The sequence below is a fragment of the Saccopteryx leptura genome, chromosome 13 (assembly GCF_036850995.1).
Source record: "Saccopteryx leptura isolate mSacLep1 chromosome 13, mSacLep1_pri_phased_curated, whole genome shotgun sequence".
NCBI lineage: Eukaryota > Metazoa > Chordata > Mammalia > Chiroptera > Emballonuridae > Saccopteryx > Saccopteryx leptura.
Genome location: NC_089515.1, coordinates 47,695,084 through 47,707,574, shown reverse-complemented (window position 1 = coordinate 47,707,574; position 12,491 = coordinate 47,695,084). Strand labels below are relative to the sequence as shown.

At 44.2% G+C, this 12,491-nt stretch overlaps 1 protein-coding gene across 7 annotated transcripts in view; it reads left to right on the top strand.

The window, feature by feature from the left end:
* AKAP13 (A-kinase anchoring protein 13) overlaps positions 1-12,491 on the top strand; it is a 288,721-nt gene that overhangs the window by 209,315 nt on the left and 66,915 nt on the right. For 4 of the 7 annotated variants that reach the window (XM_066355279.1, XM_066355277.1, XM_066355283.1 and 1 more), the window contains 3 exons: positions 4,722-5,092; positions 7,127-7,180; positions 11,142-11,207. In XM_066355279.1, coding sequence (XP_066211376.1) covers positions 4,722-5,092; positions 7,127-7,180; positions 11,142-11,207 — 491 coding nt within the window. The remainder of the gene's footprint in view (positions 1-4,721; positions 5,093-7,126; positions 7,181-11,141; positions 11,208-12,491) is intronic. The other 3 variants (XM_066355280.1, XM_066355281.1, XM_066355284.1) reach the window with 3 other exon arrangements.

The window sequence follows — 12,491 nt, the reverse complement described above, 5'->3', positions numbered from 1 at the left end:
ATACCTATATGATCCGGCCACCCTGTTATCCAAAAGGATAATAATTAAAGTGCACAGAAAATACAGGGGCTGCCTCTTTTCCCAAACAGGGATGAAGTAAAGTCCTTACACCTTGTTTTCTCCTCCAAGTTGTGAAACATACGGTTAATTAGAAAAATCAAAGTAACCTCCCCAAGATGCTAAACTTGAAAGGGGTGTCTTTTCTTTCAGACTGTAGTTTGGCCTCAAGTACTTGTTTACCAAGCCAAAAGTTTACCTTTAATTTTTTAAACTTTTAGAGATAAAAGTACATTTTCAGAATCTAAATGAGAATAACTGATTGCTTATACACAAGTATTAAAATTACTATAATTTCAGAACTGTAAAGCAGGAATAATGCTTGCTATATGATGCATGTTACATGTAAATGGACTGAGTTCTCGGCGGTGTATACTAGGTATTTAAAATGTAAACTGTTACTTTCCAAGGCCCATGGCAGAGAGCCTTCTGCATAGTATAGTAGATAATAATTTATAAAGTATTTGATGAACAAGTGAATGAAAATTCAGGAATTAGTATTTTGGCAATATCAAGCATGATTTCTTCAGCTATGCCAATGAGATATAAAGTGTGTAGCTGGTTTTATATTACTGTGTATATAATGTTTACACCTCTCTGTATACATATTTATCTGTATAGGATAACTCGGGTTAAGATTTATATATACGTATGTACCTATACAATATAACTCTGGTTAAGAAAAACCAATCTGGATTTTTTTTTTTTAAATAAATTTATCCAGAAAATTCTGAAACACAGAAAAGTTAGAATTGTTTGGTGAACATCCACCACCTGCAGAGGTCCCCAAACTTTTTACACAGGGGGCCAGTTCACTGTCCCTCAGACGGTTGGAGGGCCGCCACATACAGTGCTCCTCTCACTGACCACCAATGAAAGAGGTGCCCCTTCCGGGAGTGTGGCGGGGGGCCGGATAAATGGCCTCAGGGGGCCACATGCGGCCCGCGGGCCGTAGTTTGGGGATGCCTGACCTAGAGTCTACAGTTAACTTTTTGCTATAGTTGTTATATTATATAACTAAACATCTGTCCATCCTTCTTTCTACCTACTAGTCCATCTGATTTTTATGATGCATTTCAAAGTACGTTACAGGCGTGAATATACTTCACCCTCAAATGCTTAGACTTCAGCATTTGTTTATACGATTATTTTTTTGTAAAATTTACATACAATGAAATACACAGTTTCAAGGGTACCATTCAGTGACTTTCTCCCCACCATTATCAAGTTATAATTAACAAATAAGAATCATGTACATTTGGCCCTGGCCAGTTGGCTCAGCGGTAGAGTGTCCGCCTGGCGTGCGGGGGACCCGGGTTCGATTCTCGGCCAGGGCACATAGGAGAAGCGCCCATTTGCTTCTCCACCCCCCCCCCCTTCCTCTCTGTCTCTTTCTTCCCCTCACGCAGCCAAGGCTCCATTGGAGCAAAGATGGCCCGAGCGCTGGGGATGGCTCCTTGGCCTCTGCCCCAGGCGCTAGAGTGGCTCTGGTCGCGGCATAGTGACGCCCCGGAGGGGCAGAGCATCGCCCCCTGGTGGGCAAAGCATCGCCCCTGGTGGGCGTGCCGGGTGGATCCCGGTCGGCGCATGCGGGAGTCTGTCTGACTGTCTCTCCCCGTTTCCAGCTTCAGAAAAATACAAAAAAAAAAAAAAGAATCATGTACATTTAAGGTATACAATACAAAGTGTTGATATACATGTACAATGTGACACGATTAAGCTAACATATCTGTCACTTCACATAGTTACACTTTGTGTATTTGGTGAGACCACTTGAGACAAGTGTCTCGTATCCACCAAAGTTATCATTAAATTAACTGTAGTCCCCAAGCTGTACATTATGTCTCGAGAGCTTACTCATCTTGTAACTGAAAGTTTGTTCCCTCTGACTAACATCTCCCCGTTCCCCAGCCCTCCAGCCACCTCCTACGGCCTGTTGTCATTAGTGTGACATTCTTAGATTCCACGTACCAGAAAGATCGTGCAGTATTTGTATCCCTGTGTCTGGCCTGTCTCACTCAGCACGGTGCCCTCAGGGTCCGTCCATGTTGGTGCAGATGGCGGTGTCTCCTTCTTTTATAAGGCTGATTAATACAATGGTATGAAAGTGGGAGTCGAGTGCAGAGGTCTCTTCAAGATAATTATTTCATTTCCTTGAGCTGTGTATCCAGTTAGGTGTGAATGCTCGCGCGCGTACACACACACACACACACTCACACACACATACACTCACACACACACACTCACACACACACTCACACACACTCACACTCACACACACACTCACTCACACACACATACACTCACACACACTCACACACACACACTCACACACACACACACACTCTTCAGGTCTTAAAGCAGATGGCCTAGATATAATTCTCTGCTAAATACAAGCTTGCTTTTTTTTTTATTTTAAAGATCCAGTATTAAGTACGCACTCTGCCATCGTAAGTCATTTCCAGATTGGGAAGAGGTGCTGTGTAAAAATACATGCTAAATGGAGAAACGGAAACTGTAACTCAGCTTTCATTTCCTTAGACGCCTCGCTGTGGATTAGCACAGGCTCGCCACGCAGTTCGCTCTGTTGGGGCCCATTTGGTTTGTCCCTTGTTCTTGTTTTAAGAACTAAAACTTTAGGCAGCTTAAGGATGAGTGCATTAGTTTCCTAGGGCCACTGGACCCAGTTACCACCAACCTGGGGGCTTAGAACAGCATCGGTTTATCCTCTCACGGTTCTGGAGGTAAAAGTTTTTTACAAGTCGAGTTTCCGAGGGGACTGCCTCCGAAGGGGCTTGCTGCCTGGCGTCTGGGCTGTGGCGCTCCACTCCAGGCTCTGTCTCGTCCTCTCACGGCTTCTCCCGCGTGTCTTCCCGCATCTCCTCCCGTTGTAGAAGGATACCACTCCTGATAGGTGTATGCACCACCTTCTCTCTGACCGCATTTTACCTAACTACACCTGCAAAGGCCCCCTTTCCAAGGAAGGTCCCCCTCTGAGAAGGACATGAGTTCCAGGAGGACACTATTTGACCCAGTACGGTGAAAAAGCCAGGACATCCTAAAAGTCCTCTAAAGTTGGTGTTCATGTCCATTTCTGTTTTTCCTCTCTATGGAAAGTGGCCTCCTGAGTAGAAACTCCTTAGGATGCCCAGGTCATTCCTCATTAACTTAAAGAGCCCACAGTTATATTTTAAAGTACTACCTACCCTGTTTTAGAATCTGCTTGGTGAAGTGTACAGTTTTATTTTACAGTGCGGACCCCAGAAGGGAACACTGAGAACTTTCCTGTCAGTGACTTTGAGATCTCATCCTTACAGGGTTTTTTAAAGAGAACGAAGATGGAACAGGGCAGTTTGAGTTGGGATCGGCCTGGGTTCACATCCTGCTTCAGCTGCTCGCTCACTGTGCGTGGGAAGAGCCCCTCAGACAGCATGGGCCACACTTTCCTGACTGTCCAGTGAGCCCCTTCTGTTTTCTCTCAGTCTCATTCCTTAACTCATCATTTAAGTAGCAAACAGCCCAGGAAGCTGGACTCTCAGGGCGTGAGGGGCGTACCCATGAGCTGGTGAGATCCAGCACAAATTGTATAAAGAATGCTTATAGAAGGTAGCATGCTTTTGAAGTATTCCATTAAACCTTTGAAGAGATTCTTCTAGTATAAGACTTGTTTTCTATTTCAAAGCTTAAAAGGAGTCATTCTTGTAAATTTTTTGTATGTTTCTTGAAAAACTTCACTCTTAATTAAAACTTTCAAAGACTGGCTAAGGGGGGGATCACAGAATGCCGTTTGCTCCCTATTCTGTAGGAACTACAGAACGAGACTAAGACTGCAGTGCCCACATCTGCCCACATCTGTAGCTGAGAGTGATCGTGCATCCTTCACTTACCTTTTGGATAACTTTATCTTTTGGATGCCATGAAGCTCAGCTGTCTTGCACACAGCAAACCGAGAATGTTAGGCTATTGAGGCAAAATTGAGTAATTCCCGTTAGGCTTGGAGGTGCAGGGAAGGCCACCATTCCTTTGTCAGAGACACTGTTGCCAGGACTGATTGTTTATGTACAGTTTTGCCTCACAACAGTCAGCCAGTTCTCAGTGAAATGGGGAAAAAAAGAATATATTCTATTTTAGTATTTGTGGCCAGAATTTGGGCATTTGTGGCAGACTTTAGGTGGGCTCATAAACTGTGTGACATTTTTCAGGAGGCCACTAAATACAGCCACAGACTTGCTTTTGGAATAATTAATTTCAGCACACCATTCTTGTGGCCAAGCGGACACCCTTGTTTGTAGTTAAGGCTTGTGAAAATGGTAAACCTTAGAGTTTTCATACAGCTGCCACACAGAGATATGTGGGTTCTCTTCATTTCAGTAGGTGGCATTGACTGAAAGAACTGACTTGAATTAGATTTTTTTTCTCACTATAAGAAAGGAAGAATTAGTGCCTCTGGTTAGAGGGAGAAAGGGCATCACCCCTAGACCATACTTTTGTTGGAGGCTGTTTGAATCCAGCTTTGACCAGGCTGTAAAAGGAGAGGAGTCCGTTTGAAGCCAGTTGTGATCTCGCCCGTCTGACCCACCCTGAGGCCACTGGCTCAGGCAGGAGCAACTGGGCTCCCTGCTTGGTCCTACCTTTCAGCCACCTGTGCTTTCTCTCCCTAACAGCCCGAGGAAGAGCCGTCAGCCTGTGACATCACTGGATCCAGTTCTTCCACCGATGACACGGCCTCCCTGGATCGCCATTCCTATCACGGCAGTGATGTGTCCCTCCCGCACATAACGAATTTGAACAGGTCCAGAGACCAGCAGTCTCTCGATGGCTTCTACAGCCATGGGGTGGGAGCTGAGGGCCGGGAGAGTGAGAGCGAGCCCGCTGGCCCGGGCGAGATGGAAGAGGAGGAGATGGACAGCATCACCGAAGTGCCAGCCAGCTGCTCTGTCCTGAGGAGCTCCATGCGCTCACTGTCCCCTTTCCGGAGGCACAGCTGGGGGCCTGGGAAGAATGCTGCCAGCGATGGAGAGATGAACCACAGGAGGTGAGGTGCCCGGGGCTTGTTGACTCTCTCCTGTCTGCTTGTATCGGAGGAGTTTCTGGCTTGGGGTCGGCGTGGGGGAAATGTAGGGGGAGACATCCTGGCACAGAAGAACAAAACAGACTTCGGAGTCAGGAAAACCAGTGTTCAGACTCCAGCTCTAGACCGTTTTGTGTGGGTGTCCTTGGACAAGTTACTTGACCCCTCTGAGCTTTAATTTTCTCATCTGTAAAATACCTGCCATTCACAGTATTTGTCATGATATAAATATTGCAAGTGAAATGTGTGTGTCTCATAGAAGGTATGGTAACATTTATTCGGGCCAGATTTGTTCATGAAATTTATAGATCAGAAAATATATAGTTTGTCAGGGTTTTTAAATTTTTCTGTCTTTTTTTTGTATTAATTTTTTTCTGAAGTGAGAAGTGGGGAGGCAGACGACAGACTCCCTCATGCACCCGACCAGGATCCACCTGGCATGCCCACCAGGGGCAATGCTCTGCCCATCTGGGCTGCTGCTCCATTGCAACCAGAGCCATTCTAGTACCTGAGGTGGAGGCCATGGAACCGTCCTCAGCGCCCAGGCCAACATTGCACCAATGGAGCCTTGGCTGTGGGAGGGGAAGAAAGAGAGAGAAAGGAGAGGGGAAGGGTGGAGAAGCAGATGGGCACTTCTCCTGTGTGCCCTGGCTGGGAATTGAACCCGGGACTTCCACATGCCAGGCCAACTCTCTACCGCTGAGCAAACCGGCCAGGGCCAATAGTTTGTCAGTTTTAAATTAAGTAAACATGAACTCTTATAGTTTGAACACATCTAAGTTTTGAAAATGCTTCACAGGGATTTCCATCTGTTTCTAATGAAGAGAGTTTTGACAGAGTCTAAATTATTATTTAATCCTCAAGAGATTATCAGAATCATTGAATATCATTAAGCTGTTGCTATTTTTCCATGTATCATCCAGTCTTCGGGGACTTGCAGAAGTGTGACCCAGTCGCAGACCTTCAGACAGTATTACCCCATTTTTGCAGATGGGACAGGTGCACACAGTATCTGTCACCTACCCACGGTCAGTAGAATCCTGGTTCCTGGTCTCCTAGTCAGGTGCCCTTTCTCTGTGACCGCAGGCTGCTTCCCTTAAAAATAAGAACTGACCTTATCTTCTGGGTAGTTTTGATATACATTTGAATAGTTTGATCATATAAAAAGCAGTTTCTAAAAGCCGTTCAGCTTTTTTCTTGCTGTATTTTTTTTTTTGTCTTTAAAGCATTCACACCAGTAGAAAAAATAAAGATGAAGGAAATGAGCCTTACAGCAGGGCGTTCTGGTCTCAGATGTTAACAGTGCCAAGAAATGGGGGTTTATTTTCTATAGAAACCATTTTTATTTGTAAGCCACTATAGGTTTCTTTACCATGGCTTTGATTTCAGAGCTATATGGGACTTAATGGACCATTTAGCTCAGATGAGGAAATTGAAGCTCAGATTAAATTATTTGTTCAAGATTACTTAGTGATCTTTGGGCTGAACTAAGCCTAGAACCATCATGACCTGCGTTATTTATATTTTCAACCTATTAATACCGTGGGATCTCCTGTCTGAGGTCAGCACTAGGGTTACCCACTGCCCCAGTGCTTCCGGAGAAACAGAACTGAGGGTCGGGGATCACGGAGTCAGTTTGACTAATTCTTATGGCATTACCTGCATGCAGGGTAACCTGAATTTTCAAGTGTTAAGAAAACCCTTTGAAAGTTTTGAATGCCCTTTCTTTTTTCTGATCCTTTTACTTTGAGAAGTGAGTAAACCGCATTCCTTGTCATCCGATGAGCTCCTTGGAGCAAGGAAGGGAGCGCAGGGGCCTCCACAGACCTGTCAGGCCCTTTGGTTCTGATATTTTTCTATTCCACAGTCGTTCATCGCCTTACTTCCTGTACCGTCCTTTGGGGATGGTGTCTCTTCCCAGCCTGATGTCTGTGTTTCATGCGTTTGTATCCATTTTGTGTCGCCTCAACACTGACCTCTTCCACCATTCATTTTCAGTTCAATGCGAGTTCTTGGGGATGTTGTCAGGAGACCTCCCATTCATAGGAGAAGGTAGAGTTCACTCAATTGTCGGACTAACCATGTTGCCTCTGAGCATATACTAACAAGCATCTCATTCTGCTTATTCCGTGCTTAAATAGCTGTTTTTAAATGATGTTACATCTGCTTCAGGCGAACAAAACCTAGGTGCTTAATTGCTGATGTCTGGTCCGTATGAAATGGTTTCTTCAATCTGAAGTTTTGATAATAGGGGCTTCCCAACTTTCTCCAGAAGAATTTGAAGAAATGTTTGTATTGTGCCTCTCTAATGGATTGGATTCTAGGAGGGACTATTTCTTTTTTCCAAAAAAAGAAAGGAAGGGAGCAGGTAGAGCCCAGAATTACTATGTATGAGCCTCACGCCTAGGCCCGCAAACATTTTCAGCGCCTCCTCTAGTACTTGGCTGACAGTAGTTGCTCCTGGGCCGCCTGGCATTCCTTCCTTCCCGTTTGCCATGTTGTCATTCCTTCAGGTGGGAGGCACCCGGTCTCATGGGCCCTCTCACTGTCCAATTATTCAATTATTTTTGTCAGCTAAAATTTTTTAGGCTAAAAAATTAGTGCCATATAGGCTGAAAAGTCATTTCTAGTCAAAAAGTCCTGATTTTATCTTTTTCAAGACTGAATTTTGTTTTATTGTTCAGAAGTCATTAGTGACCTTCCTGTATTGCCTGCAAACAGATTAGGAGTCCGAAGCTGGTTGTTAGATTCCTGTTAGCTTCTCGTGTTAAGAGACTTATATTTGTAAAGAGGTGTTTTTCATACTAGCTGAAGGTGTTTGTTGAAGGGGGCTACTTCCTTTAATTTGAGAGGTAGTGCAGAATTGTGCTCAGATACAGATATTCTCATAAAACTTAGATGATCATGACTCTGGTTAAGTATTTCTTCAGGGGAACAAGTTATAAGTGTTTTCCAGACTTAAATCTAAAACCTTTAGAGAGACATGAGTCTGGCTCCCATTGGAATTCTTGAATGTGCTCTTGAAGACCCTTGCAAGATGACAAGTTGCTAGATGCAGTAGTCCACATTAGCAAATGCTACACCCATCCCAGCCACTGCAGTGAGTTTCATTTTTAGTCATATTCTGTAGGAAGAAGAGGAAGCATACATTTAAATTTGTATCAAGCCTTAACTAGTAAATTTGAAACATTCTACCATATATTATAAGGTGGAGGAGAAGGATAGTTTGTTTGTTCTAAAATGAGAAAAGGGGAGATAGTGAGACAGACTCCCTCCACATGTGCCCGGACCAGAATCCACCCAGCAACCCCCATCTTGGGCTAATGCTCAAATCAACTGAGCTATTTTTAGTGCCTGAGGTTGATGCTTGGGCCAGCCGAGCTAGTGGCTATGAGAGGGGAAGAGAGATGAAAGGGAGAGAAGGTGGAGAAGAGAAGCAGATGATTGCTTTACTGGGTGCCCTGACCAGGGGTTGAACCTGGGTGGCTACACACTAGGCTGATGCTCTATGCACTGTCCCAGCTGGTCAAGGCAGGAGGATAGTTTTGTTTTTTTAATCTGGAATTTATTGAATTTAAAAACAAAGCCAAATAATTATTAAATGTTATTCCCACTCACCAGGAAATTGAGGACATTAGGATGCTCTCAGAAACACTCAGAATTGTAGAAGGAGTTTTCTGCTGTAAGGAAGGGCCATATTTTTGCTACTGTGGGGCCATTTTCAACCTCCTGGACCCTTGGAAAAGCATGTCACTCCTTTCTGTCTTCCTCTTGCTTTTCATTCTTTTCACCTTAAATTTCACCCCAGTTTCGCACATGTCATTTCTTGGAGGAAAGGAGTGTTTAAATCTGTAGAAGGAGATTTTTTTTTTTTAATATAACAATATTATATATATAATTTTTAATTTGGCAGTGTATATTCAGTTACTGATCAACCACATTCTGTTTTTAAAATGAAGTTGGATATTTAGATGTAAAGTGCCTTTTTATGAACAGTTTGGGGATTTACAGTTAATGCTTCTACAGAAGGGACTGTGGGCCTCGTGTGTGCGTGCCCTCGGGACTCACTTCTGCTCGGGCAGGACGGGCCTCGCTGGGCATTTCACCCCTTCTGCACTGGGGAGCTGTCAACTAGTAATGTGATCCAGTTTAAAATGTTTTACACTTTAAAGTATTTTTTTTAAATGATATTGAAATTTTTTACTTTTAGAAGAGCCATAGGGGTAGCTCTTATGTTTATTCTCCCACCATTTTCCTCTCCCCTCCCCTTTCTCTTCCCTTTCTCCTCTCCTTTTCCTCCCCCTTCTCCTCTTCTCTCCTCCCCCTCTCCCCCTCTCTCCTTCCGCTCTCTCCTTCCCCTCTCTCCTCTCCCTCCCATCAGAAACCCTGTTTGTCAAGAAAAGAAACTAGCTTGGTGTCTAGTAGGGGCTCCCTTAGGAGCAGGGGATATATTCCAAGACCTCCAGTGGATGCCTAGCACTGTGGATGGTACCAACCTTATAGATGCTGTTGTGTTTTTTCTGTGCATACATATCTGTGACAAAGTTTAATTTGTAAATTAAGCACAATAAGAGATTAATAACAACTAATAAAATAGAATAATTATAGCAATATCCTGGAGCAGAAGCCATGTGAATGGCTTTGAGGCCATTCTTAAGTATAATCGGGGTAACTCGGACACAAGCATTGTAATACTTAGGCAGTCAGTTAATACGGAGACAGCTGCTCAGTAGTTGACTAACAGGCGGGGAATGGGCACTGTGGGGAGAAGCTGGACCAGGGATGATTCACGTCCGGGTGGGACAGAGTGGGACGGGCTGAGATTGCATCACACCGCTCAGGCAGGCACATACTTTAAAACCTACTAGGTGTTTCTGCAGTTTTCCACTTAATATTTACATTTAACATTTTCAGGCTGTGGTTAACGGAAACCTTAGAAAACAGAACCGCAGATAAGGGGAAGACTACTGTAGTCGAGAGGTCTTCCCATGTCCAAGATTCGGAGGGCGCTGAGTGGTGTTCCTGTTACCCCCTTCTGAAAACAGAGACATGTCGACTTGGAGCTTGAGAGCCCAAGTGCTAGCAGTGTATTTTTAAGTGATAGCTTTCATTGGTCATAAATCCTGGTCTATTGAAGCAGTTCCCCTTGCAGAGTAACTCATTTTGAATTGGCTCTTTTTTAGCTGGTTGTATTGACTTAGCCTGTCCAACCCCAGAATTTCTGTCCCTGCTATTTGAGAATATCAGTGCTGAGATAATCAAGGAAGTAGATGAATAAATGGGTTCTTAAATTTTTGTGTGAAAATCAAAAAGACGAAAATCCGAGTATATTAAAATTCCTTAAAAAAAAATCCCTTCATTGTGATTAAAATGCAAGGACATATGACCTTTGCTGTAGGCTTTAGCTTTAGAGTAAGAGCCTTGAGACTAGGCTCTGAAGATGGGTGTGAGTGTTGAGTGGGTAGGTTACCATGGAAGATGAATGACTTGTCTGCATTAGCGGTCCTTACTGGAAACACATAAAAAACCCGATAACTCAGTGAGCCTGCCCCCATAGTGTGGTCAGCCATTGTCCCTTCCTGTTGAGGCTTCTAGATGCTGTGGGAAGGGGGTGTGGGCGGGGTGGGATATAGAGAGAGAGAGTGCCCCAGGAGTGGGAGGTGAGACACTTCCTGGGGGCGCCTGCAGGGGAAGCCACGAGATGGGCTCTGTACTCGGGCCGTCTAGAAGGAATTGGGTTTCATACTGGATTGGGTATCCTGTGCAGAGCTCACATGGTCCCTTCCAGTGGCACCACCTCGATAAACATCCATAGAACAGTATTAAGATCTTATAGTTTTTGTTCTAGCCTTTTTCTAAATTCTAAATCAATGTTGCGCTTCTAGTTTGTTTGTTTTTATGTTCAAATAAATTCATCTAACTGTGCCCTTTCTTTTTAAACCCAATACCCCCATCCCTGTTTCCTCTTTTCTCCCTCCATTTCTATTTCTGTCTCTGATGTCATCATCCCCAGTATGAGCTGGTGTCCCTCTGGTGTGCAAAACTCTGCTGCCCTGAGTGCCGACTTTAATTACAGAAGGTATGGTATTGTTTCGTGTCTAGCCGCGACGGGGGAATCATACAACACAGCACACGGGCTTCTGGCTTGGAGCTGGCTTCTCGGTGGCTGCATTGCATATGGATGGCGGCCCGCTTTGTGTGTGAGCTCACTGTTCCGTCGCCTCTGCTCCCAGCACCACTAGTCCAGCTGAAGGAGTACAGCCTAGGAGTCGCATGGTGTACCCTGCGCCTCATGTCTGTCTCACGTGGCTGTAGCGGTGTTTTCGGCAAGCTTGTCTCCCTGGTGCGGTGGCCCACTTCTCTGTGTGTCTGTCTTCCCTCATTCCCAGACCCTAGGATTCGTGCATCCTGAGGAAAACAGTGGAGAAGCAGGGCGGCTCATAAGATGCACTTATTTCTGTTACGCTACCACATCCACCCTCGCTTTAGATTCCAAATTCACAGACTCTGTGTTTCATGTTCTCTCTGCTGAGCAGCCAGATTTAATTACTAAAACAATTTCAGGAGTAAGTTTTTTGGTGAGCATAGGCCTGGTTTTATAAATCATTCACAATGGAAAACTAAATTTCTTCTTCATTAGCCTGTCTTCCTATCCCTGGTATTAAAAATGATTTCTCCAGGGGCATTATTTCTAGTTAATCATGATTTCTATGGTCATATTGAAATAAGGAAAACAAAATCCATTCTTTAATTTACCCACTAGAGCCCTGGTCAGCAAACTGCGGCTCACGAGCCACATGCGGCTCTTTGGTCCGTTGAGTGTGGCTCTTCCACAAAATACCATGTGCAGGTGCTACCTCGATAAGGAGTGTACCTACCTATATAGTTTAAGTTTAAAAAATTTGGCTCTCAAAAGAAATTTCACTCGTACTGTTGATATTTGGCTCTGTTGACTAATGAGTTTGCCGACCACTGCACTACAGAAAAGACAGGCATATGGTTTCAGTTCGTAGTTACGTAATATGTGAAACAAAAAAAGCACACACAAGCCTTTCTGGACTAGCAATTGTGAATTATTTATAGCAACTAACTGTACAGTTTGAACAGAGATAACTTAATAGCTTTAGTAACCGTTCAGATACTGTTGAACTTCTTGTAACTGTGGTCAGCTACAGCTATATTTTGAGGTCTTACTTATTTTAAAGATGCTTCCCCTGTTGTTGTAACAGATGTGAGATTTTCTGGCTAGCAACCCAAGGAGTATAGAGGTAACCCACTCTGTAGCCACCTGCTTACAGAAAAGGCTTTCTACTCAGCAAACCACAAAATTCTTTATTCCAGAGATCCCATTTTGGAAACCAGA